The sequence below is a fragment of the Lathamus discolor genome, chromosome 9 (assembly GCF_037157495.1).
Source record: "Lathamus discolor isolate bLatDis1 chromosome 9, bLatDis1.hap1, whole genome shotgun sequence".
Lineage (NCBI taxonomy): Eukaryota > Metazoa > Chordata > Aves > Psittaciformes > Psittacidae > Lathamus > Lathamus discolor.
The window spans coordinates 23,448,399-23,475,274 of record NC_088892.1 but is presented as its reverse complement, the minus strand read 5'-3'; the positions used below and the strand labels follow the sequence as shown (position 1 = coordinate 23,475,274).

General features: G+C 48.3%; 2 protein-coding genes across 12 annotated transcripts; both read right to left on the bottom strand.

The window, feature by feature from the left end:
* Nucleotides 1-417: 417 nt before the first annotated feature.
* On the bottom strand, nt 418-6,586 carry ITGB1BP2 (integrin subunit beta 1 binding protein 2). 4 transcript variants are annotated; one of them, XM_065689318.1, is made up of 11 exons: nt 6,419-6,586; nt 6,154-6,203; nt 6,006-6,062; nt 5,288-5,436; nt 4,978-5,129; nt 4,706-4,764; nt 3,606-3,676; nt 3,284-3,386; nt 1,923-2,042; nt 1,404-1,466; nt 418-824 (listed from the first exon to the last, which is right to left on the bottom strand). In XM_065689318.1, exons 1-11 carry the CDS (start codon nt 6,480-6,482, stop codon nt 579-581), a joined length of 1,134 nt encoding a protein of 377 aa, XP_065545390.1. In that variant the 5' UTR covers nt 6,483-6,586; the 3' UTR covers nt 418-578. The 4 variants fall into 4 exon arrangements, with proteins under 4 accessions (XP_065545390.1, XP_065545391.1, XP_065545393.1 ...); XM_065689319.1 differs by having other exon boundaries at nt 4,748-4,764; XM_065689321.1 differs by lacking the exon at nt 1,923-2,042.
* Nucleotides 6,587-11,621: 5,035 nt separating this feature from the next.
* On the bottom strand, nt 11,622-26,783 carry NONO (non-POU domain containing octamer binding). 8 transcript variants are annotated; one of them, XM_065689590.1, is made up of 12 exons: nt 26,627-26,783; nt 26,270-26,438; nt 23,488-23,708; nt 22,140-22,441; nt 19,811-19,906; nt 18,586-18,782; nt 18,231-18,315; nt 16,990-17,092; nt 15,592-15,634; nt 14,856-14,956; nt 14,242-14,301; nt 11,622-12,666 (listed from the first exon to the last, which is right to left on the bottom strand). In XM_065689590.1, exons 2-12 carry the CDS (start codon nt 26,427-26,429, stop codon nt 12,529-12,531), a joined length of 1,506 nt encoding a protein of 501 aa, XP_065545662.1. In that variant the 5' UTR covers nt 26,430-26,438; nt 26,627-26,783; the 3' UTR covers nt 11,622-12,528. The 8 variants fall into 8 exon arrangements, with proteins under 8 accessions (XP_065545662.1, XP_065545660.1, XP_065545663.1 ...); XM_065689588.1 differs by having other exon boundaries at nt 14,856-14,965; nt 26,627-26,782; XM_065689591.1 differs by having other exon boundaries at nt 14,856-14,965; nt 23,488-23,681; nt 26,627-26,781.
* Between the last annotated feature and the right edge of the window lie 93 nt (nt 26,784-26,876).

Here is a 26,876-nt window from a genome sequence, read left to right as displayed (position 1 = left end):
AGGGCGGGGCGGGGCGGGGCGGGGCTGGAGGGTGGGGCAGGCGCGGGGTCCGCCCGCTGCCCGGCAGCTTCGCGCGGTTTGCGGCGCGCCGGCGCTGTGCAGCCGGAGGCCTTCGTCGCCCCGCCCTCCGCGGCCTTCCCCTCACGCCGTAGAGGCCTTTGCCGAGGGGACGTTGGGTCCCCGCCGGCACCGCGGTAGCGGGGTCGTTCCGCTCGTGGCTGCGGTGCCATCTCCTTTTTGACATCTCCTGGGCCTGGCTCCCTCCGAGGTAGAGACAGCGGGGTCCGGCAGGACGACCCGAGGGGCAGGCACTGGAGCTCCTGCCGTTGTCCCGTCCGGCTGGTCACCGGAGTGGGAGAGGATGGCGGTGCTCAGCTCACTGGTGTTCCTTAAGCACTTGTCAGGGATTTCAGAATGTGACCTTTGCACTGGCTTTTTATTACTTGCCGCTTGACCAGGGGAGAGGGTGTGCTGCAGCCTGCACATGGCTCTGAGCCGGGTCTGCTCCTCTGGAGCGGGTGCTGAGGTTCCCAGCAGCTCAGGAACCAGCGCTGCTCAGCCACTGAAGCGCTTGACTGTCAGTTGCTTGGTATTGCCATTTCCAGCTCCTCCTCATCGTCCTCTGACCAGCTCAAGTTGTCATCTGAATCCTCCTCCTGTACAGCCCTAGGCTCCTTTGTGCTGGCAGCCTTCTGCTCACCACAGGAGTGTGACCTGCTTTGGGGGAGCTCCAGGCTGGCCCAGGAGCCACAGCTGGTTTTGCAAAGTGTGATCTCCACCTTGGTAGGGACCATACTCACAAAGCTCTTCTCTATTTCGATGACCTAGAGAGAAGGAAAAGTGCAGCGAGCTGGGCAGAGAAGGGCAGGCAGCACATGCTCATCCTTTCCCTTCTGGCAGAGCCCTCCCACAGAAGAGAGGCAGAATTTCTTCTCCTCATGTGCCAGGAGATAGAGCAGGATGAAACCTGGGCTGCAGCTGAGCTTCATGGTGTCCAGCTTCATCTAAGCAGCAGTGCAGTGCTGGTACAGAGCCCAGGAGAGCTCAGCTAGCCACAGCCGCATGCAGGGCTGCAGCACAGCCCTCTCCCCACAGCAGTAAAAGCTGCTGAAACACAGGCATACCCACAGCCAGCAGCACACACCAGAAAGAAAGGTGAGAAATACACACATAAATTCCTGAGTCCCACTGCTCCTCCCCAGCCAGCAAGCAGTGGAGAAATCAAAGAGCCTCTGAAACAGAGGCATAACCCCAAAGGTATTTCCAAAGAGAGATGGCTATAAATGTCAGTACATGGGTGACCTGGCCCAGGAACAAGAGAAAGCACAGGCTGGCTTGCAGCTTTGCAGCCCAGCCCCATGCAGACTACTGGAAGAGGGAAATCAGAGTAAACAGAACCTTACCCCCCAAAGATTCATTTCAGCCTGGAAAATCTTATTCCCTTCAAAGATAACGTGAACCTCAAGCTGAAAGATCAACAGAAAATTACCTGAGTGGGTAGCACATCACAGCCAGAACTCTTCCCCAGACAGTGTATCTGCCTCAAAGCACCATAACGCATCCCATGTCCTGGCTCTGGTGTAATGGTCTGGTGATACCCTTGGGATCATTTCACCCCCTAGAAGCATTTCACGCCCATTCAGAGCATGCCAAGTTTACCTGTGCCACCAGTTGGATCACCAAAGCCACATACTGAGGCTGAAAGCTGCTGAGCCAGAGTGGCTGGGCAGGTGCTCCTGCAGCAGCGAAGCCAAGGGGCTCTCAGCTTTGTGACAGCAGGTTGGCAGTGCCAACCCCAGCTGCAGCAATAGACCAAACAGGCCATCAAAGAGCACCAGGCACACGGCCGGCTCCTGGCCATTGATCAAAATCAGGTGCCATGAAAGCGCACCGCCCAGCCCAGCTCTGCCAGCCCCACTCACCATGGTGCGGTTGGCTTTCACACTGCTGAGGGCAGGCAGCGGGTTCTTGGCATAGACAGTCACCACCACCTGGCTGCTGGTTTGATGCCAGTCCTGCCGGCATGACACTGCCTTCTTGTCCTGCCATGGAGAGGAACCCATCATGGCACAGTGTCTAGCCCAAACACACCAAACAGAGGGGATGTCTGTACCAGAGGATGCTCCTTTGCAGAGCACTGGCTGAGGCTGGTATCAGCCAAACAAGATCAAACCCTGCCTTTTGTGCTTTTTTTTGAGGGGAGGCAGTTAAGGACATGTTAAGACCAGAGATATCCCCTTCTTGTTCCAGAGTCACTTGGCTGTGCCCAAGCTCATACATGCTGTGCAGAGCCAGAAAACTCAGTCTGGAGGGCAGTGTGAGGACTGTTGCTGGATCACACCACAATGCTAAATTTTGGAGGCAGATGAGACCCAACTGGCCATGTTCCACTTTTCTCCCACAGGACCCACACCTCATCTGTGCCACAGGCAGCTTTGACTGCACCAGGCATTTCTGGAGCATCTCCAGGAGACAAGCCCCCAGCAGTCCTCACCACTGCCAGCTCAAGAAATGCCACAGGATGAGCCCCAGCCCCAAACTCAGGTGACAATTAGCACAAAGCATATGCATCACAACATCACAGTCCATTCCCTGCAGCTTCCTTTACATCCACTACATGTTTGCTGCGCCAGGACAAAGTACAGTCTGGTGTCAGAGGAGGCTGCTCAGAGCAGCCCCAGCTCAGAGGAACATGGTGCACTTTCAGTGATATCCTGGGCCACTTCGGTGCGGCGTTCCTAGCTCAAGCGTGTTTACTGCCTAGAGTTTTCCTGGGGAAGCTTACACATACACACACAACACTGGGAATTCAGATATTCTCCCTATTTCCCTGCCACAACACCATGTTGCTATATAGATGAGATCCCTCCTGAAAAGCAGTTGCAGAGGGAAAGCTTCATTAAAACCAGATTCAGTCATCTGACAAAACTTTGGAGGGTTTTTGGAGGGTTTTCCCCATGCTCAGCAGCCTGCCCCTGTGCAGCAGCCGTCAGCGCTGCCTGTGCTGTGCCTGGGGCCAGCATCCTGCCTTGTACAGCTTCCTGTTGCACGTCTGCTGCTGGCTGTGAGAGCTGACACGTTTTGTGAATGCAGGAGCAGCATTTTAAATAGCAGATGTGTGAAGATGAGGCATTCAACCCCGCACAGTCACCTGTGGCGATTATGAAAATTAAGAGAATTCAGCGCAGAACCCTGTGTGAATGCAGGGCAAGGGAAGGAGCACCCTCGGGTGCCAGCAACCGGACTGCGCTCACAGAGCTCCCCCCGTCAAGAGCCCTCTTACCGCCTTCCCTGCCCAGCAGTGCCGCCCACGGCTGCAGCCCGGCTGCTCCAGGAAGGTGCTGAAGTCCGTGGTTCTGACTCCGCAGCAGCTCCAGTACTTCACCCTGGAGAGAGAGCGGCGGCCTGAGCGGGCAGCGCCCGCAGGAGCAGGCTGCGGGGACGGTAGGGGAGAGCGGCTTGGAGCCAGTAGCTCCCCCTGCCCACCTCGGGGGTGTTACCCACAACTGCACCGGCCACATTGCTGAGGCCACACAGCCTTGCAATGTGTCACTTACAGCCCTCAGCAGGGTCAGTTTGCTTCCTGGTGAAGAGTTGTTTCTTACCCCTCATGGAAGACAGGAACACCGGGATGGAAAGTACAAACCTCTGTGTTGCTTTCTGGGCCTTGGTAGACCTGTGGAGCAAGAAGCAGAGGAAATCTTTGGCTGTGCCTCAGGCATGACGCAGCATGACACAGCCATTCACCTGCCTGTTGGTGCCCATCCCTCCTTAGCACACAGCATGATGCTCAACATCACCCTTTCACTAGGTCCAGGATCTGTGAGGACTTACTCTGGGACTCTGCCTCTCTGGCACCCTGGCCATGCTGCCTGCTCCCTGCTTGTGCCATCAGAGCAGCCACCCTGAGCTCACCAGCACCCCAGAGCCATCCCTGACACCCTGGCAGCAGCCCTCCTGTATGCCATATCCCAAACACAGCCTGATCCCAGGCTAGGACTGGGCAACATCAGGTCAGTGGGCAAGTTTGTACACCACAGAAACTTGCTGCAAGGTGCAAGGGGCTGTTTGTCCATCCTGTCCTTTCCCATCCTTCCCAGAGCATGTCGGCTTCACGTCCTTATCCACCTGCTGTCGTTTGCTCCCTGTCTGCTTCCCTCTTTGCCGCTTTCCAAGCTTGCCACCCCTTCCACAGCTTGCTCTCTCCCGCACACACAATCCCAGAATTCTCAGAGCTGGAAAGGACCTCTGGAGATCATCCAGTCCAACCGCCCTGCCAAAGCAGGGCCACCCAGATCAGGTTACACAGGAACACATCCAGGTCCGGGTGGACTCCTCGAGGCTGCGCAAGGTGGCCTTGGGGTGAGATACAAACTGGGCTCTGATGCATTAATTAAATGTAGACAGGAATTATTCCATGTGCATTTTATCTATATGCCCATATCCTGAATATGTGCTACATTTCGTTGCAAGCAATTAGCAGCAGTGAAATGCAAATGTACCTCCAATCAGGAATCTAGAAGCCTCTGTCAGGAATGTGGCTGGAAGTGACAGAGTCAGCTGCTCTAGGGTTGGGATGAGCAGGAGCATACAGAGCTGATGGGGCCTGCCACCAGCACAGCACCTTGTGGAACTCAAGACGAGCCCCTAAGCTGGACCTGCAATACTGCTGGCCATGTGAAGATGGGACCTGCTGGGTACTCACCACCTTGCAGGCTGCATTCTTGCAGGTGGTGCCAACTCTCACCTGGGCAGTCGTCTCTCCTGTGAGAGCAGCACAGCTTCACACTGGAGCATGCACCCCCAAACCCTCCCTGTAGCCCCACCACCAGCTCCCCAGCTTCTCATGGATGGCCCCTGAGCACAGCTCATTGCAACATGCCTCAAGATACAGCTCTGGGGGTTGGCTGGTGCTGAGCATGCAGCACCTGCCAGCCTGTGCTGAACCTGCCATGCAAAACCCCACACTGAACTTGCCCTCTGCAATCCCAACGCCGTCCATCAGCTCGCCACTACTTGCACAACTGCCCTCAAGTGCCTTGTCTTTGGAGGACAGGTTCAGTTTCTCCAGTGCCTGTTCCAGAGACCTGGATACTTTAATGGGCAGCAGTTGTCTTGGCTCATCAGAGCTGGGAAACAGCAGCAGCAAAGGCGGAATTAGGGTTTGGGTTTTTCTGCAGTGTGTCTCTGCCTCTCCAGAGGAAGAGCAGCACTTCCTCAGGAACGCGTGCAGAATGCATGCAGGAGTGGGACCGCAAGGCAACACTGTTAGCTGGGCCCACCTCACCTTGGTCTTTCCCGTTGCATCTTCTCAGCTGATTTTGGTCCTTGGACGATGAGCTCCTCCACTGGTTTGGCCTTCTGATTGTCTGAGGTCTCCCCTTGGCTGAAAGGCTCAGGAGGCTTCTCCTTGCTGTGAAATCCCTTTGTGCAACCCTGAGCAGCAGAGGCAAGCCCAGTGCCTGCTTTGTCCTCCCTGATCTGGCACCTGCTCCCAAGCCCTGCAAGGTTCTGTGTCCTGCAGGGATGGGCTCTGATACTGCACCAGGGCAGGGGCTGAGGCTGCAGGGATTCCCAGGGGCAAGACAGTGTGGCAGCCTCACCAGGGCCATGGCAGACAGGTCTCAGCTCTGCTGCACCCCAGCCTGATAGCTGAAGGGCAGCAAGAGTCTCTCCCACATCCTTGGTCCTCTGCTGCCTCCTTCCCCCCCGACCCCAGCACCACTCAGACTTTCACAGCTGTGCTTATGCTTGGAACATTTGTGTTCACCCTTGCAGGATTCTGGTAGGGGACTATAGCTCCTTTGGACACCCTTCTCCAGGACTGCCTGCCCCACACTTTGAGAGTAGCACCCTTGCAGGCTCCTTGGAAGCAGATAGGAAATCCCTGCCTGACGGGCAAAGAGGGCAGCCTTGGCACAGGATGGGGCAGAACAGCACAGAGCAGGGGCAAGGAGGAGAGGACAGAGGAGCAGTGGATGCATTTGTGCTTGTGGGTCGCTCACCTTGATGGAGAGGAACTCTGAGAAGTCTGTTGTGCGTTTCTTGCAACAAGACCAGCCCTGGGCACCGGGAGATGACAGACTGGTCAGGCGTAGGCAATCCCAGCAGGCACAAGGCTGTAGCCACAGCCGTGGCTCGTGCCCCACTCACCTTCAGGGCATCGTGGAAGATGGGGACACCCGGGTGATACAGGCAGGAATCTGAAAAGGGAAAATCAGGGGATTTCAGGAGGAGCAATCCTGCCCATGAGCCACCTCTGACACCCAGCAGCTCTGAGCCAGCTCCTGCCATCCGGGGCTCAGCTCAGCCCTGTTTGGCAGCTCAGGCCATGGCGTCACAGCCAAAGCTGGTTCTGAGACCAGGAAAACTGCACACAGCCCACTCATCCCAGTACAAAGCAGACGAGCCCACTTACCGCTGGCGTTGTGCTCAGGATCAAACCTCTGCCCACAGCCCTTGTTGTAGCACAGCGATGCCATAGCTCAGGTGTACTTGTGGCTTCCTTCTCTCCTTCCACAAAAATCTGTTGGTCTCATCCCTACCTGTGATCCTCCCCCTCTGCTTTCCCACAGTTTCCAGCCCAGGCACCGGGAGGCGGCTTTGTCTATCTTTGGAGGCAGCCAGAGGAGGTGGCTGGTAACCGGAGAGCAGGCTAAAGATGGACACAGCAGCTCAGCAGCTGACAGGACCCGGCACCCACGTTATCTTGAGAAGCATTTCTGTCCTGCCCTGCACCCAGCAGAGGGGTGGGCACTGCAGGCTGGGCAGAGGACCTCCAGCACCCACTGTCCTGCCAGCAGCTGGCATGGAGGCGCTGGCAGCACCCCGGTGCTCACAGTCAGCTCAGGGCAACCTGTGATGTTTCTTGACAAAATGCTCTCATTTTCTTCAGCAGTTACAGAAGCAGCTAAAATTTTCCTGAAAAAGAAGGGAAATAACCTCACAAAGTCACAGAGCAAAACCTGTGCTGACCTGCCCCAGCCCCAAAACCACTGCCGTCTGCTTGACAGGGGCTCCAGCTGACCAAACAGTGCACTTGGCCAGGACACCCTTTGATGCAGGGTCTTGTGCAACCCAGGGATGAAGATTATTGTCACCATAGAAGAACAGCACAAAATGTCACCCGGGTGCCCTGTATCCAGAAGGCTGCCTGCACCCATTCTGGGACCCAAGGGTTTTCTTTTACAAAACTCTACAGATCAAAGCTTTTATTTAGTTCCTGCAAGCATCTGCAACAAACACTCTTTTCTTTTCGTTGTTCCTGTTTGCAGGGGCAGCTGGACACCTCAGTTTCCTGGGCGCTGCCCTCACCTCCCAGAGCACACAGCACCAGGAGAGCATTTCTGCTCAGGAATTTGGTTTGACATAAGCCCTTGGCCGTACCAGACAGGGCAAAGGACAAGTCATAGAATCATAGAATCATAGAATAGTCAGGATTGTAAAGGACCTCAAGAACATCCAGTTCCAACCCCCTGCCATGGGCAGGGACACCTCACACTAAACCATCCCACACAAGGCTTCATCCAACCTGGCCTTGAACACTGCCAGGGACGGAGCACTCACAACCTCCCTGGGCAACCCATTCCAGTGCCTCACCACCCTCACAGGAAAGAATTTCCTCCTTAGATCCAATCTAAACTTCCCCTGTTTCAGTTTGAACCCGTTACCCCTTGTCCTGTCACTGCAGTCCCTGACGAAGAGTCCCTCCCCAGCATCCCTATAGGCCCCCTTCAGGTACTGGAAGGCTGCTCTGAGGTCTCCACGCAGCTTCTCTTCTCCAGGCTGAACAGCCCCAACTTCCTCAGCCTGTCTTCATACGGGAGGTGCTCCAGTCCCCTGATCATCCTCTTGGCCTCCTCTGGACTTGTTCCAGCAGTTCCATGTCCTTTTTATGTTGAGGACACCAGAACTGCACACAATGCTCCAGGTGAGGTCTCACAAGAGCAGAGTAGAGGGGCAGGATCACCTCCTTCGCCCTGCTGGTCACGCTCCTTTTGATGCAGCCCAGGATCCGGTTGGTTTCTGGGCTGTGAGCACACACTGCAGCCGGCTCATGTTCATTTTCTCATCGACCAGCACCCCCAAGTCCTTCTCTGCAGGGCCGCTCTGAATCTCTTCTTTGCCCAGTCTGTAGCTGTGCCTGGGATTGCTCCGACCCAGGTGTAGGACCTTGCACTTGTCGTGGTTGAACTTCATAAGGTTGGCATCAGCCCACCTCACAAGCGTGTCAAGGTCCCTCTGGATGGCATCCCTTCCCTCCAGCGTATCAACCGGACCACACAGCTTGGTGTCATCGGCAAACTTGCTGAGGGCGCACTCAATCCCACTGTCCATGTCAGCGACGAAGATGTTAAACAAGTCCGGTCCCAACACTGATCCCTGAGGTAGAAGCTGCTCAGGGAGTCTGCTTGGGAGGGGAACCCACAGGACACACTGTGGCTGATGTAACCCCATTCCCATCCCATGATGTTGGCTTAGCCCAGTTAATCCCCCTACAACAGCCCGCAGGATGCGAGGGGATCTCCAAAGTCCAGAGTCAGGATGAATCTTTGCCAAAGTTCTGGAGGTCACCAAGGAGACGACTCCAGACTCATTTTGCACTGCACTGCTGCTCACCTCCAGCTCAGGTCTGCCATCCTCACCTTGTGAAGCCATCACCAGCAGTAACGTCAGGCTTTTCTCCACCACGTTGTTAGCAAGGAAGACAGCCCCACAGGAGGGAAGGACATGTACCACCGTCACCACCAGCCCTCCTCAGACCTGGATAGCCTGTGTATAAACCCACATCCACCCAAAAGCTAGGAGGGAAACATGAGGGCACTGGGGAACTGTCATACTCGCATGAACAACATGGTTTCAAGCTGATACCTCCCTCGAAGGTCTGCAGTGCCTCAAGACACAATAAATGACACAGCAGTCTTAAAGATGGGTAAAACAATTGCTGATGGCATCCAGAGCCTCTGTTCAGGCAGGCAGGATCACTTGGGACCCACGAAGCTCAGAGAATTTGCAGTTCTGGGGGATGGACAGAGCGATAGGGTTTCAGATCTCCTTGTGCTTTCCACAGGCTGGCAGCAGGGCTGCAGCTGTCACCATCCCAGTGCCAGCGAGAACCGGGAGCTTGCATTGTCACGCATGCTGGGAGCAAACACCATGAGGATGCTGTGGCTGCCTCACAGCAAGGCTTGTCCTTGCAGAGGGACCAGCAGACACATGGGGGGCCGCAGCTGAGCAGAACCTCCTCAGCACCAGAGGAGCAGCAGCCCGCAGCCCACAGCAGCACTGCTCTGCCCTTGCTCCTCCGCTGCTCTGCTGCAAAGGTCTGCAGGTAATGAGGCTTGGAAGTCAGAACCTCCCAGGAGCACAGCCTGTCAGCGACAAAGGGTAGATTGGGGTGTCCACAGCTCTCGGCACCAGGGAGGCTCCCCAGGGAGGACAAGGTGAAACAGAGATGCACTCCAGAGGAAACCTTTGGGCCCCCTGTGCCAGCGCCTCAGCACCCTCACAGGGAAGAGCTTCTGCCTAAGTGCTCATCTCAGTCTCCCCTCTGGCAGGTTAAAGCCAGCAAGGAATGGGGCAGCAGAGAATTAAAAGTAGAGCCTATTTGGTTCATGTGCACTTAATGTATAACAGAACAAAAATGTAAAAAAATGACTAAATGATTCTTAAACCCAGCTTAATGTGTTTGCCCCTGAATGATCAGGGTCAGTTTAAAACAGTCCCCCAGAGTCCTGGGGAGAACATGCTGGATGCCTCTATGGAAGGAAACTCCTGCTCAACCCTGGGTCCTCAGGATACCCTGTGGAATCCAGGGCAGTGTGAAGGGAGTTCAGTCCTAAAGCATGGAGTCGTTCCTCCATACAAAAGGCTGGTTAGAGAAAGGAAAATCCCTGACATAAATACTACAGCTACATATGCTAGTAGGCAGAATTCAGGTTCTAGTTACCTAGGAAATAAAATATTCCCCATAAGAATATATGTGAGCAATTCTCCAGCAAATTTCTGCTCAACTGTTCTTCTGTGAGCACTGCTCAGTGCCAGCAGCTGTCCAAGAGGTCTGTACTGATTGTACGCAACAGCTGAGAGAACAGCTTGGAAAAAGACCATAAAAATCATCAGAAATGGGCATGTGGGCAATCTTCATCTCTCCATTCAAGAACACTGCCCTTCTGCAGCTTGAGTTATTACAGAGCTATTGCCCCAACACTGGTCTCATTGAACAATTACACCTTTACATTGGAATCAGCTGCCCAGTTGATGAGAATTTTCTCCCTGTAGCTCAGGCACTGCCTTTCTCCCAGAGAAAATTTTCTCTCTTCAGAGCTGAGCTACTAAAGGAGCTAATTTGCTCTGAAAACACATCAAAAAGCACACTTTGGTCATCAACAGGAACCAGTCCAAAATGAAGAGCTCAGTCTAATCTGAAGATGCAGTTTTCCCATCATTAGCTGGCATTTGTAATAAAAACCTGTTGCCTGGAACAGGCTGAACTGGTGGGAAGTGTGGGGGTTTAGTTTTTGCTTTGAGGGCCCTGTGACCTTAAAACATGGTCATGAGCTCAGTTAGAGCAGAATGGGCCGGGAAGGTGTCCTAAAGGCAGTGGGAGCCTGGCTGAGCTCCCTGCTCTCTTCCTCTCTTTTTAGCTACCTCTGGCACAGAGGTGACTCACCACACAGACAGTCAGGTACCAGAACTACAATGAAGACAGCAGCACAAACAATGGCTTCTGTCAGCAAGGCCATAGGAAATCACATCTTCCTTCTTTCAGCTTCCAAAGGTAGCTCACTGGTGTAGGAAGCTCAGTGTATTACACCACTTTTATCTTTCTGCAGTAACGGACAGGTTCTGGCGAGACATGGTGTGCCAAAAAACCAAAAAATGGTTGTCTGCTGCTTTGGTGTCACAAATTATCCACGTACAAGGTAGATTTGTCAGATTTCTCTTTGATTCTTGCAAATGCAGCCACTTGTTTAGGGGAAGATGCCTAAAGAACAAGTTGTAACTTCTTAAGTCCAAAAATGATGGGAGTTTAAAACTAAGAGCAAAATTCAAAGAACAGACTGCTCATCAGCCCTTTATCTGGTATGGACTGATTCTGCATAAATGCATTTTAAACAAGCTGACTGGATATGACAGCAAAGAGCAAGGGTTTCCTCCTCATGACAGTCAAAATACCTCATCAGTCTGCAACTCCGTAACAGCCAGCAATCTGGAACAGCATGGAGAGGGGAGTGTTCCCCTCTGCGCAGAGGCTGAAGCTCAGTTCTTCCCTGTGAGGGTGCTGAGGCGCTGGCACAGGGTGCCCAGAGAAGCTGTGGCTGCCCCATCCCTGGCAGTGCTCAAGGCCAGGTTGGACACAGGGGCTTGGAGCAAGCTGCTCCAGTGGAAGGGGTCCCTGCCCGTGGCAGGGGCTGGAGCTGGAGGAGCTTTAAGGTCCCTTCCAACACAAACCAATTTGGGATTCTGTGAATCTCCTCAGAGGTTAAACACTCTCTTTTCAGAGCTATGCGATAACAACTCTTGCACCATAACCTGAAGCATGGTTTACTCCAATCCATATGGATACATTTTTATTAAAAATAAACAAACCAAACACACATAAAAGAAGACACCAGATAAAAAAGGCTTAAAATCCACTTTAATAATGCATTCCTGTAACATTCCTCAAACTCAGACTTCTTAGTGGAACAATTACAACTTGTGTTCAAACAGTTTACACTAAATGAAAAATCTTGTAGTACTTCTACACAAAAGACAGGCAAGGTTAAGACTATACAAACATTTGTTTTAGTTAAATCTTCAGCAAGAGATACAGTATCTTTATCCAATAGATTGTACTTTACTACCAGTAAAAATGAACAGCAATACAACACGTTATCAAAAAAAATCCATCCAAAGAAGAGCCTCCCACAGCCATTCTGGCTGCACACGACAGGCAACTACTTTAAAGGAACAGATGGTCCAGATAAAGGAGTAACTACAAGTTATAAGAAAAATAAACAGAACAAAACCAAAATAACCCCGAACATAAAATCTTCCCCAATTAACTACATGATAGAGCATTTGGAGCTTTAGCAATTTACAGAATCATGGGAGCTGCAAAGTACCCAGATGCTGCCCTAATTCTCCAGAAACTTCCCTGTGCTCTTCAGCAAGGTACACTACACTAAAAAAATGCCAAGACACTGCAATTTTTATCTAGTTTAGTCTCAGGACTCCAGCTGCAAACAGGAAACCTGGGACGGTCAAGGCATGAGGGTCCTTGCTGGATTTTACCAGCTTAACAACCACAGCAGCCTCCCAGAACCTATTTTTCACATTGAAATTATAGGAATGCACCACATGAATTCTTCTAAAACCTTTACCAGTCAGACTGCGCCCTCCTTGGCCTCGAGGGGCTTTACCAAAGCAGGCCCTAATTAACTATTTTTAATATCATCACCCTCCCCCCTTGAGTTGAGCCCTGCGTGGCCTGCCAAGATTCCTTTCCTTTTTGGGGTGTGCGCAGGGAGTAGCTTAATCCTGTTAGTATCTGCGACGCTTGTTAGAACCAAAATCAGCCCCTGGATTTCCTCTGTTGAAGGCAGGTGGATTCCCTCCCATCGCTCCAAGGCCCTCCATCGCACCGCTCTGGCCAAAGCGGTCTGCAGGTGGTGGTGGAGTCTTGTGATGAGGACAAATGCAGAAGAGGCAGGGAAGAAAAACAAGGAACAATGGGCAGTCAGACACCATTTGAGCTGATTCAGATTCTACCAGGATTTCACAATTTCAGCTGACCTTGCTACAGAACTTCAGCTCATAAAAGAGCCCCCATGCCCTAAAACTGGACTGGCAGGCCCAAGTCTCTTTCGCTGCGTAACTTGTAGTCAAGCACACTGGAATACACTTTGCACTGTCTCAAAGACTAGTGGAGTGTGTGAGTAATGCAGCCTGGGCAAGCAAGACTTCACATTCCAATCATATTCCTTCACCCAAATAGAATACAAAGGGGGCAATATACCGATCCTACAGCACTACCACAACCCAGGTGCACACAATATTCCAATTCCAAAATAAGTCTGTACTGTAATCCTATCCTGCTATTTCCATTCCTTTGGCTCTCCATTTTCCCAGCTGGATTAGTGCTATTGCACAGCCTCTTGCTTCCAGAAGGGAGGTGATCAAAAGATAATTCAGGTTGGAAGATACGTCATGAGGTCTCTAGTCCAACCTCCTGCTCAAAAGTGGAGTCAGCTGGAAGGTCAGATCAGGTTAGGCACAGCTTTATCCAGTCAGTCTTGTAAACATCCAAGGATGAAGACTGCACAACCTCCCTGGGCAACCTGCTCCACTGCTTTAATGTCCTCATGGTGGACATGATACTTCCTTTGGGGAAGGTTCTAGAGGCAACCACTGCCTCTTCCTTCCCCCAGACTGGGGCTAAGTGACTTCACAGAGGAGAGCTGCTTTACACCAGGCTCCTGTGTTCCATGTATTCTTTGTCCACAGATTTACAGCAGTGATACATAAATATGCAGTGTTATGTGATATACATATATGCACATCATAATTAGTATAAATACTGTAGATGACTCCATAGTATTGCCTGACCCCAACTTCAGTGAAACTGTCAATGGGAAGGTCCCTAGGGATTCTCAATGCTCACTTCACCAGCAGGGCAGGCGAGGCACTAGCAGTAACACAGCACTCCTACCTTTTCCCCCTCCCTACAGACAAAAAGCTGAAAAATCATGAACTTCTCCTGTAGGATACACCACAGGGAAGGACACTGCAACCACTCCAAGCAGCTGGAGCAAGTAACTGCTCCCTACCTGAATAAAAAACTGGAATTCAATGGCCCAGCAACTCCTAAAAACAAGTACATAGCCAGTATAGTTTCTAAGAAGACTGCACATATTTTTGTCCATTAGAAAAACAGCTTACTGTTTTTTGGAAATAGTGTATTATTTCATTACACTGATCTGAACTACCTCCCCTTTCAAATTCTCTCTTCATCTTCCCCTTAATCTCCTTGTGTAGTACATATTTTCTTAACCTCAGCCACTCTAGTGTCCCCACCACTTAGGTACAAAAGCTTATAGCTAAATAAAGCTGTTCTTCATGGCAAACAAACAAAAAAAATCCCTAATGTAGCATTCATGATAGGATCAAGAAGTCTAAGAAGGAAGGTCTGCAGGAGAATTGTTTATTAGACCAACTGATACGAACTGCTAAAGGAAGATTCATTTCGGGACAAACCTGACTGCTGCTGGTACTGCTGCTGTCTGGGAGTGCTGACACTGAGAGAGGACTGATGCTCTGTATTACAAAGAAGAATGAGAGATGCCACAGAAGCCATGGTCTATTGTACAGCTTTGCAGTAAAGCTTAAAACTAAATATGTAAATTTAAAAAGGCAAACAAAGAAACATAACCTCCACTGATTGTTTGCTCTTTACCTCCTAAGCAAATGAGCTGAACTCATTTGAGCATACTCATTATTACCATACTCATTTTAGCCTATCAGCATAGGAGAGAACTGTTTTTAAAACTGGTCCTAGCAGCCTGGCTTTATGCCTGCAAGAACCTACTCACAAAACACACATTCAACAAAGTGCTTTCCATTATGACTTTTAAAAATTAACCATATATTATTGCTAAGACTGTAAGCAGTTATTAGACTTAGTTCAATCTTCTGAAAAATCATCAGCCAGGACCTAGGCAAGATTAACTTCAAGACTTCAGCAGGAGTTAAGCTACAGGTCTAGTCAGACAAACAAGCTCAACTTCAGCAGCATAGTTATTTTCATTGCTTAATAATGAAAACAATCTGTATTTAAAAGGTGTGCACAAAAGCAGATGGAGATACATTACCATTCCCATGGCTCCATCAGGTATCATAGCTCCAGGACCAGTTGCAGGAGGTGCAGCAGCTGGGACATTGGTACCACCCATGGCTCCTCTATTGTTCATGCCTATGGTACCTGGAAAAAGATGACTGAAGAACAGTCCTGGCAGACGCAATGACTGAGGTCTACTCATCACTCCAGAGCCACAAAACACTGTGCAGGCACTGTGTAAGCTCCATGTAGTGCTATATTCAGGGACAGAGGCCTAATCCATTAGCTAGCTTTGCACCACCAGGTCAAGACAAACCGATACTGCATTCCAGTATTATCTGAAACTACAGCAGGCTTTAACCCTCACCACCTTCAGTAACCACTAAGCCTCTTCACTCGCTCTTGTACACATGGCCTGAACCATGTAGTCAAAATATGGAAGTACGGTGATCAAGGTTATTTCCTGGGCTCACAGTCTAGCGCTATTTGTCATACCAGCTTCTGTATCAGTACAAACTTCTGAAGCACACTATGGGTCTGATGCAACGTCAACAAAGTCTTTTTGCTTACTGAACTGAGTCTTTCAGGGCGTGCAGTAGTGCCCCATACCCAGATTTTGTGATTTGGTGTCATGTGAACACTGCCTGTTACTGAACTGGGAGAAGATTAGTACAACTGAGTTTCTAAATAAAAGCCAATAAAATAAGACTACTCAAAAATTGTACAGAGTTTGTAAAGGAACATGCACAGAACAAAGAGAATACTCTTACCTCCCATACTCATCTGTCCCATCCGCATGTCTGGTGGCTCCCTCTGGAAAAACAGACACGCATTTCAAATGATAAAAGTTCAAGCTTAAAAAAAAAAAATGTTACTACCCAAGTTTACTGAGTTCTGAGGTTTGCTGCTGAAACTGTAGAAAAGTCATTCCCAGGGTTAATTAAGAAAAAGAGGATCTGAGGCAGCTTCACACTGCAACTGCTTAACACGTAGTCTTATTTAAAATAATCTCATTCTGAAGGACTGTTTTTCACAATCATGGTAAAACATCCAGCAGCAAAGCTGTGCATGCAGATTTTGCCAAACAGCAGCATTAAGAGATATCTGGTATCTGGATGGGAAGATCTACTGAGCAGCAGTAACACATGAGATAGTTTTGCTACTTTCTCAGCATAGCTAAGAAGCTTTTCCAGTTGAAAGGAATGCAAGCTTACACAGACACAGCAGTGGGTCACTTGCATTAAAATACCAGTTAGCGAGTTCAGTTTCTCATTTACTAATAGAGCACAGCACACACAACAGCTCTCCCCCACTGCAAAATTAGGAGCACCTCACTTCAGTGAGGGTACTACTTTTTCCATAGTGGGAACTGAAAAACAGATTACACTTTACCTGTAGTCTCAGTGCCGCTATTTAGCATATGAAGGCACTATTACTTAGAGAAACCAGGAGTTCTCCTACACAGGCTAATATTCACATATTTAGGTAAGTTACATCATTTTGGCTCTCTTGGTTTGACATAAATTGACCCGAGGAAAACAGCTAAATATTTCATGAGGATACAAGAACACTGCCACCCAGTTGCCTCTATGCCATTACACCACCTCAACAGCACTTCAGCTGAACAGAAACTTGCTGGACTTGCTGGGACTGGAAACGCTTTGTTCTCTATAGAACTAAAGATACTACTATTAAAAGGCACGTACCACACATTTTACATTACAAGAAAATACTTTACCAACTACAAGCAATTATCCTGCCTGCAGCAGTGCCTCAAGCTGGGAACATTTCATCTGAGCATGGCTAAGACAGACTGCAGGCTACAGATATAACTGGCCATATGACCATAACAGGGTTCTGCAGCAATCCTTCAAGACTACATCTTTGTTACTGTTAGAATAACATCAGTTAGCATATATTCTTCTGAACAGCATGACAGCTTATAAGGGCCCTACGCGAACAGCAGTGGGACAGTAACTGGGGTATTTGTATTCCCCAGATTAAGCTGCATTAAGACTGGAGGGAGTCAATAATTTAGAGCAGAATACCCTAAAAACGTAGAGTCTAGCAACCAACAAGTTAAGCATTCATAGAAAGCCTTGTGCTGTGGAAGGGCAAAACCTTAATGTCAGTGTCCAGATGTAATGGGAAGGTAGAAGCACTCATACCGCATCAGCAAAATTCCCTTTAAAGCCTTCCTGCTGGCGTCTCATCATCTCTTCTTGCTGCCTTCTCATTTCCTCCTCACGGCGCCTGCGTTCTTCCTCTTGCCTGTAAAAAAGGTCCAAGAACACTCAGTACAATATAGCCCAACCATTTGCATCACAGCATTGCAATGCTGCCCAATTGGTCTTGTTTGGAAATCTACAACTTTAAGAACATTATTTTGCTGAGGCTGTAAAATATTAGGTACCTTATAATGAGAACATGCATGTGCATGTTTGTGCACATTTCCAACACTTTTCATTTTAAGGAGTTCATTATAAAAACAATATGAACACACCCAGGAATATCTCTCATGGGGAACTGCTGAGGGAACTGGGGTGGTTTAGTCTGAAGAAAAGGGGGCTGAAGGGCAACCTTTTGGTCTTTACAACAGCCTGAAAGGAAGTTGTAGTGAGGCGAGGGTTGGTCTCTTTTCTCAAGTAGCAAGTGACAGGACAAGAGGTATCAGCTTCAAGTGACACCACGGGAGGTTTAAATTGGGTATTAGGAACAGTTTCTTCCCTGAAAGGGCCCTCAAGCACTGGAACAGGCTGCCCAGGGCAGTTGTGGAATCATCAGCCCTGGAGGTATTTAAAAGATGTATAGATGTGGCACTTATGGACATGGTTTACTTATGGACTTGGCAGAGTTAGGTTTACAGTGGGACTTGATCTTAAAAGTCTTTTCCAACCTAAACGCTTCTATGTACACAGCAGCTCCCAAATACATGCCGACAACATGCAACATAATACATTCAAGCCAAACAGTTCTCAAGACCCTTCTGTAATAGAAGTACTCTGGAGATCTTCCTGGGGCTTCTCAAAATGAGCCTGAGATAAAAAAGAGCTGGAATGGAAAGAGAAATCTCTGAGACTAAGTTATCCCTCAAATGAAGAGACAGATGCTAGAACAGAGTTTTCCAACCTGCAGCACTGAATCACTGCACTGATTCTGATTTTTCTATCTGCTCTGTCAAGGAGCTAAACTGAGACACAGAACTGTAAAAACCCCCAAATAATAATCAGAGGAAGAAACTCCTAACTCTTCCATCCTAAACCACCTGTACATTCCCTCTATGAACAAAAAAGTCCAAAACAAGTCACATTTTAGGTAATTAAATTGTTACACTGAACAATTAGGTGCACTGAAGAACCATTTTATTCCATAATATTATGGGTTCACAGCCCATAACCTGCTCCCTTACCTGAGTTCCAACTGTTTACGTTTTTGTACTTCTTGGTTATGCAATTCCTCCATTCTCCTCAGCTCTTCCTGGCGTCTCATTAAATCTGTAGGAGACAAAAGTAAATAACCCAAACTCATCTCCTATGCCATCTCTTAACAAGTTCCTGAACTAGAACCGTAACACACGAGAGTAAGGAAACAGAGCCTCCAGCAACACAGTAACATCTCTCCATTTGTTTGCCACACCGTGCTTGGTTACAAGTCAAGCAGCTCAACTTTGCTCAACTTCAGTGGTCTCCAGCCAGTCTACTAAGGTACCACCCCTGGATGTTGCAGGGCCATATTCTGGTACTGTATTTATCTTGGATTGATACCTTGCCGCATGAGCATAACCTGGTGCTCATGGCGAGCTGCTTCCATTTCCATTTCCAGCTTCTCTCGAGCCTCCTTGATGTTGCGGTCTACTTGCTCTTGCTGCTGCTTCTCCATTTCTATTAGAGCCTTCCAACGCATGGCATATTCGTATTCAAAGCTGCCAGGCTGTGCAAACCGAGGAGGCTGCTCACGCTCCCTGTCAAGCAAGGAAGAGCTAGTGAATGCTTCAACAGAGCAAGGAGGAACCAAAAAACACACTTGTGCGTTAAATGCCATGGCAGATCCTTTTAACAGTCAGAAAAGCATTTCTTAGCAAAACAAGTAAGGAACCACTTTGCCTTCTATTTTCTCACAAACAGCTATGCCTAAGTGTCTGCTCCTCAGGAATCAGCTTATTGAACAGAGAGCTTTGGCAGAATTCTCCTGGAGAATTAATTATATATGGAAACTGTCCTGCTCTCCTCCATAATAAGCAATGGTACTGCTTTTGTAAGACACAAAAAATTATTTAGAAATACTCTGGAAAGAAACAGCCTTTGCTCCTGCTCTGTATCTTATGGATAGATCCACCTCTGAAACAAGCACTGCCCAAATGGGTGTATTTCACTAATCTCTGCAGCCCCTGAACCTGAAGCACATGACTACGCCTAATGCAGCCTCTCAGCTTCTGAAGCTCCGTAGTCTTTCTTACTCAAAAAATTCATGACCTCACATTGTTTACTAATTCCCACTGCCTGGATCACATGATACCTACTTATACTGGGAAGCCTTCAAAGACCATGGCCTTATACATAAATAGCTCTACAATCTCCTAAGGCTATTAATATCATTCCTTAAATTTTCACTGTGGGTTCAAACCTGCTTCCTCTGCAGACTTTCTGTAACACTTAAGAGCGCATAACTTAAGTCTTTTCTTCAGCTTCTCATCTGAGCAAGGGGATCTCATGTTATCTCAAACTGACAAAATTTTTTATTCCAAGAACTGAAACAGACATGTGGAGGCTGCCAGTCTTGTCCAGCAGTGTGGATCCAAACCCACTGCTTGCTTTCAGCTGACCATGGCAAGAGAAGAGAGTACACCGTTCTCTTTCCAGAATCAGGTCACATTTACAGAAACAAGGACGACCTTTAGAGCACTGACAAGGCACCCTCTGACAACTGAGACACTATTCAATGCCTTAGTCCACAGGTAATCTCATCTCCTGTCACATGGCAGGCACATACTTGTGATATTGCTGGTTTTTAATAACTAGTTTCTCTGGTAGTCCCTCTTCGTCATCATACTGATCCATGGGCTCCACAGTGACAGGGCGAGGGAATCTGTAAAGAAAAGATTATGCGCTTTTAAGGAAATTTAAGGAGCTTGGAGTGTAGGAAAGCTTGCAGCCTGTAGGAAAAGTACTGTGTCTGAACTTGTGTAAGAGTGCTTTTAGCACTCCCAAAGAAATCCAGAGCAGTTGGGGATCTCAACCAAACTGAAACCAGAAATCAATTAGAACACTTTTTTCTTTCTTTCTAGAATGGGAGTTGAACTGTTTATCAAAATCCTTGTTGAATCTAAACCAAAATTGTACTGAAAGAATATTTGCAGTTACTGGCTCAAATTAACAGCGTAACTAAAACCTGACATGCTCCAGTAGGATCTACTCAGTATGAAGTCTTGTAGTCCCTAGAACGTGTGGTTTTTTATCCCTCCCTTTCTTCTCTTCCTATGTGGCCAACCATGGCCTGCAAGTCTTTGCGTTCCTTTTTATAGCTGCCTAAATAAAGCAAAGAGCAACTACACGCTCCTCACTGGAGATTGTTGGCTTTACCATTCAGACATACTCTCCTGTAAAAATTACCATGTGCCATTATTGCCAAGCAGCCCTAAGTACCTGTTGGGCCCTGCCTAAATTCCCTTCCCCCCCCTCCCTAAAAAATCCACTGGTGCACTTCACAACACAAACACTGCACACATGTGCTTCTGTCCTCTTGGTTTCTGCTTGAAGAAGAAAGTATTTAACAGAAGCCGTCCCAATCTCTGAATTAACTCCCCACCACAGCAGTGACACTGCTCATTCTCAGCACAGCAGCACTGCAGTTTCTCATTAGCCCCTCAACCCCATTTGTCATAGCTGAGGAAGCTGCAGTGGCCAGACTCCAGCAGGAAGGCAGGACAGAGGCCAATATCTCTCCTCATCTGAAGATCCACAATGTAGCTTTTCAGTTTGAAGTGGCATATTCATATTTCAAAATGAACAGTCTTATTTTCCAACATGAACCAACTGCAATCAGTTTATCTAGCTGCTACCATCATGAACTAGGACAAACCTGAACAAATTTAATTAAAACCAAACCATAACTAGAAATAAGCAACATACTGTTTTGCTGTCCCAGATACCAGATGCACTGAGAGCTACAAAAAGACTGAATGTTACCCTCAGGTGCTCTCAGTCATACACTGGTAGTGATTAGTCTTGCATGATCACTTTTAAAAATATGTTTTCACAGTTCTTTCAGGATATAAGCTTCTGAATCAGCAAAAGCTCCCTGATGGCAATTCTGCAGAGCACTATGCACTCAGCTGGTTATCCCCAAAGAGTCTCAGGGGAAAGCCCTCAGCTATTAAAAAAATCCCAACGCAAACAAAAAAAAAACCAAGCCCCAAAACCAAACCGAAGCCCACCACCCCAAAACCCAAACAACAACAAACCCCAACATGTGCTCTTTGAAACAGAATGTGTTGTGCATGGGTGTATGATTCTGCCATATGCAGGCCTCCAAGAACAAGGAGGGAAGTGAGAAGTATAAAGCTTATAAAGTTTTTTGGAAATGAGGGGTACAGCCCCAATTTCAGGAGGTATTCTTTTCACAAATTCTAGATGTATTCATACAAATTATACAGTAATTTTATTTCCAAGAGATCAAAAAATCGCTCGAGTTAGAGCGACAAGCCATATGCTGTGGAATGCATGCAGAATTAGTCGTTTACTTGAGCAAGTTGACATAATTACGCAAGAACAAGCCTTGTTCCTTGGTCTTGAATCATTACGCAACAAAGTTTATTATGGCGAAAAATCCAAACCATCTACCCAGCCACCTCCTCTGACAGATCCCATGCTCACAGTGGCAGATCAGCATTCCACACCAGTAGTGCCTGCTGCTGAGTGGAGTCCCATCCCAAGACTTGCCTTCTGAAGCGACCCAGAGTGCACAATTAACACTTGAGCTTAATTTATAACAAATCATACGGACGGTCTCTGAAACAGCTCCTGCTTCTTAAATGCTGCTTTAATCACCCTAAGAAGGCTTTATCCAGAAAGAAAGAGCTTATTGATAAGTTTCATGCATTTACACCACTAGCAGCTTCCCAGAATAAAGTTTTCAGACCCGAGTTTCAGCAGACTCACTCTTGTTGGAACAAAGCTCAGTAAAATTCTCCCTGGAAAAACCACCTACCACCTCCGCCCTGTCTGTCCTGCTCTGGTGTCAAGAAACATTGCTCACAAGACAATGCCACCCCTCAACCTGCACACATGAAAGTGTAACATTTCTCACCCTCCATACTTACGTAGTTAGCAGGAAAGACCCATCACTACATCTATCCAGGGCTTTCCTAGCAGCAGGCTTCCCCGAGAACTCCACAATGCCTTTCCCAGAGGATCGTCCTCTGTCATCCACAATAACCACAGCCCTTTCCACCTGGCCAAACACTGAGAAGGCTTCCTCCAGGAGCTCATTGGACACAAACTGAGGCAGGTTCCTGACTGTCAGTGATGCACTGTGGCACGCAAAACGCACTCTTAGCTGCTTCCCACGTAGAGGCATGTTGTCTAGTTCCACCTTTGCAATCTCTGCCAGAGTGCGAGTCTCCTGAAGATAAAAAAAAGTTATCATTAAAATGCTCAATGCAGTACAGAATCAGACAGTGTCAGAACAAGCCTATTTCTGCTGATCAAGTAGTTCACAGAGGAACAAATAATCTTCCCACAGCATGGTAAAAAGTGCCTTAACAAACCATAGCTGTTGTCTACCATCAGTTGTTACTCTACCTGAATAGGTATGTGCAGAGTAGGGCAGGGGAATGTATCACCATAAGCTTAATTCAGCAGCCAGTACAAACTAAGCAAACAATTAAATGATCATTATGTATCAGCCATAACTATGTTAAGGCTACAAAGCAGGATTCTTCTTAAAAGATTTAAAAAAAGAAAAAAACAAATCCAACGATCCAACTATTAGCCAAGTCTGGTAACTGTCAAAGGAAATGCTGGTTGTATGACAATCCACAAAAAACACCTTATGCCAGTTTCATGCACTTCCACTCATTTAAGTCACCACCAGGCAACTACACTACAGCAAAGTTATGACTTTGGTGTGGGAACCTTACGTTTCATCCACTCACCTTGAGACTTTCAAAAAGGTAGTACATGATCCAATAAAGTCCAAGAACCACTACTCTGTGTTGGTAGCTACCTAGCTCCGAGTTACATTTCTATGTAATCACCTAGAGATCCCCTACTTCAAGAGCATTCACCACTCCAGTAATACCTCATGACCTCCTATATCCATAGAAATTCCATGTTCAGCCCTTCCAGAATATGGAAGTCACCTTGTCTATAACAGCATCACACTTGTATCTTCCTTCTGTTTTCTACCAGCTGACTTCAGAATAACATGATCAGATAAAGCCTTAATAAATAAACTTAATAAATCCTGCCACAAACTGCCTGAATTCACATTCCTTTTCATAACAAGATCTAGACAAACCACTTGCAGGAGCTGATCCCATATTCCGGGTTACTAAAATCAACAGGAGGCTTAACTAGCAGGCTATCTGAACATCTGCTACTTTCAATTAGCAACACTCCTCCAGCAGTCACTGCCACAAAACACCCCAAAGGTAGCATGTCACTCACCAGCCTGATAAAGCCAAAGCCTTTATCCTTGTGGATGAAGACTTCACCTGCCTTGCCGTACTTCTCAAATAACTTTCTCATCTCTTCCTCTGTAATATCAGGGGGCAGATTCCCCACAAACAGGCGGCTTCTTTGGGTGAAGGTCTTTTCACCAGGTTTCCGGAAGTTCTTCAAGTCAATAGTCAGGCCTTCATCTGAGGGGAATAAGGTACACAGCTGCTCTACAGTTGGGGGATAAATTCTATTAGGTTTCATCAGAGTGAACACAGAAACATAGGCAACACCACCCATTCACTTCAGTCTCAATCCTCTCCAGAAATCTCTACAGCAACAAAGGGATCTGATTTCAGAATAGGTCTATATTCTTTTTAAAGAAATGTGCTTGGACCTCAATACTCATTAACAACAGTGAAAGATAACTTAGAACTGGAGAAAAGGACAACACTGCAGCTCAAAGATATTTCGCCCAACTTTTGGAAATCTGGTCAAGATGATTGGCCCGCAACAAAATCAACTGTAGACACAATACAGGACTTTGCTGTTAACAACCTGAACAATTATAGAAATACCAGTTTGGCCAGCAACCAGATTTTTACTAAAAAAAAAAAAAAAACCAAAAAACAAACCAAACCAAAACCCCAAACAACTCTCCCCCCACCCAAACCAAGCAAAACTAAATTAAACAAAGACTCTAACCCCACCACCCCCCTGCCCAAACTCCAAGCCCAGATGTCCAGACAAACATGCAAACAAGAGGAAATTTTGCCCACAGACAACATCTGAGACAGCTGTCATTCTGCGAGATGGGATTTGGGTTCTAGAGTCCTGGGCTCCAAGCTGGAGAGAATGCTGGAATGGTGAAAATGGTGGGGAAAAAAACCCCACCTCCCAAAACCCAGCCATACAGGTGATTTCTCAGAAAAAAATACAACGCTCATGAACAAAACCTATATCCAGTAAGTGATGCTATAGCTAACACTAAGAAACTGGACAGATTGTAGGAACATTCTGAAATCCCTGCATGCATATACAAACTTTAACCCTTAATTCAGCAAGAGTCCAGCACAATCCTGGAAGATCTGTTACATGCCAGATACAGAGGTGGCTTTATCATCACTCTATCTTCCTGTATCCCATTTTCCTGAATGCATATCAAACCTCCTCACACAGATGGCAAGCCATAGAATGCAACTCCTTTGCTTTGCTGAGGACATCTCACAGTCACACATATGAAATAAAACTATGATCATGAGTGGCTTGATTCACGCTATAAAGCATGGCACTGATCAGGAAATGCTATTCATGCAAAGACAACTCATGTAAGACATGTAAGGACAACTCTTTTATAGAATAAACACACATCTATGACTAACATACACACACACACAAATAAAATCAATCAAATAATAAATAAAATCAATCTGAAAGTACTACCTGTGGAAGAGCAGTGGAAGTTATCTACTTCACACAGGCAGGGTGCATAAGTGTTTCGTCCCGTGAATGTCACACCATTAGCAGAAGTGCTTGGGGATTAACTGCAAGGCTTGTGAGCACACTAGGAGGGACTTACAGCAGAATTATACCACTATCACTCTCCTGCCTTGAGCAGATTCACTCAAAGGAATCTGAGATACAGTCCCTCACTATAAGCTGATCCCTGTGAGAATACCACAATACAGTTGTTCTGTTGCACTGTTCCCAACCTGCCTGGAAAGGACTGGACTGCCATCCCTGTCTATTATCTTCTGTGACCTGATAAGGAACCTGTTTAATGGAGCCATCTAATAAAAATATGCAGGAATTTTTTTACTAGCCCAGGATTTGTGTTTCCCCCCAGAGGAATCATTCAAAAGCGCACGAGACTTCTCTGTGTTTTGGTTTGAACAGTGAAAGTGTCCGAACTTAAAAAGTTAAAAACTAATATAACTAAAGCACTTCTTCCCCTGAAAATGCTAATTGCAGTACCTTGCTGCCACACTTCTAAACTATCAACACAGATCAGTTAAGGCCCCAGAAGCCACTGATGCTGCCTCAGCTCAGAAGCACCTCCTCTGTATCCCAACAGCAGAACTACAGGCCACAATGATTGAGAAAAAACCTGGAAACACACTAGTTCAGTATTTGCTAGTACCTGAATGTCAAAATATTAAGTAAAGCTGGTCCCTCCCTTGTAAAAATGTCGTCTTAACATGCGACTGCAAATTGCTATTAACAACGTTCTTCCTACAGCTGTACTCTTACAGCAGATTCGTTTTGCTAGCACGTAGAAAAACGTGTGTTGAGAAGCCACCCGTTACGGTTTGATTACAAAAAGAAACTGAGGCAAGGGAAAGGGGACATCACGTATTTTCAACGTTTACAGAAACACTGTTAGAGGTTCAAAGACTTCCTGAACTTCCTTTTTTAAGGGAGCTTTTCTTGAGAATTTGAGACAAAGGAACCTCTACATCACTGCCCAGTTTCAGGAGCACAAGGAACTTACGAACAAACCCCCGTCAAACATTCGGCAGCTGTATCCATCTTTGAACAGATTAAGCAAAACAAGCCCCCAAAATAACCCTGCTGCAATTCAAACCCCCACCTGCAACAACGGGTAAGCCCGACTACTGCGACCGGACAGCGAACGCAAGCGCGGTTTGCTCGAGGGCCTGAGAGCTTATTGTTTTAAAGCGAAAAAGCGAGTTCGTTAGTTTCTGCCAAGACCCGCCGCACCCGTGCGGGCCGGCAGCCGACCGGGACCCGAAGTTACGCTACGCAGCGAGGGCCGTCGCTCAACGCCTACCCAAAGCGGGGCCGGGCGGCCCGGAGCGGCGAGCCCGGGACTCACTCTGGCTGTTGGCCTGCTGCCCGTTAGCGGGGATGGACGGTGGCGGGTGCGGCTGGTGCTGTTTCCGCGGAGCGTGGTTCTGCTTCTCCATGTTGAAGCCCTTGTTGCCCTGCATATTCCCCACCTGAAAGCAGACACGTCCGGTCGCTCGCGGCCCCCAGGCGGCTTCCACCGACCCCTGCCCCGCCTCGCCGAGGCCTGCCCGCCAGCCACAGCGGCCGCATGCACCGGCGGGGCGGCCCGCGCAGGCCGCAGCAAGGCCCGGTGGCAGTGGCCGCTTACAAGCGCCAGGCCCGCCGCGTCTGGGCTCACCTGGCGGCAGACCCCGGCTCCGCGGCAGACGGCGGCCTGCTATCCCCTCAGCGGCGCGGAAGAGAACGCGGGCGCAGGCAGCACTCCTCGCGCAACCTAACCCGGCGCCCACCACCCGAGCTCCCATTGGCCTTCCGTCTCCAGCGCCGCGCCGCCACTGGCCGTGCTCGCCGCCACTCACAGCCCCTGGGCGAGGGGGGGCGGGACCATCCCACCCCGTAAGCCCTGCAGGTGGAGCCGATTGGTCCCC

What these genes read in the sequence shown, in the direction of transcription:
- ITGB1BP2 (XM_065689318.1), bottom strand. Translation starts at nt 6,482, where the DNA reads ATGGCATCGCTGTGCTACAACAAGGGCTGTGGGCAGAGGTTTGATCCT. An exon ending in CAGAGTTCCTCTCCATCAAG is followed by an intron (nt 5,437 to 6,005) that starts GTGAGCGACCCA and finishes TCTGCTGCTCAG; the next exon opens with GGTTGCACAAAGGGATTTCA. An exon ending in CTGAAATGAATCTTTGGGGG is followed by an intron (nt 825 to 1,403) that starts GTAAGGTTCTGT and finishes CCTTCTCTCTAG; the next exon opens with GTCATCGAAATAGAGAAGAG.
- NONO (XM_065689588.1), bottom strand. Translation starts at nt 26,429, where the DNA reads ATGCAGGGCAACAAGGGCTTCAACATGGAGAAGCAGAACCACGCTCCG. An exon ending in GCCGCCCGGCCCCGCTTTGG is followed by an intron (nt 23,709 to 26,269) that starts GTAGGCGTTGAG and finishes CCCCAACTGTAG; the next exon opens with AGCAGCTGTGTACCTTATTC. An exon ending in AAGGGAATTTTGCTGATGCG is followed by an intron (nt 15,635 to 16,989) that starts GTATGAGTGCTT and finishes CTGTTTTTCCAG; the next exon opens with AGGGAGCCACCAGACATGCG.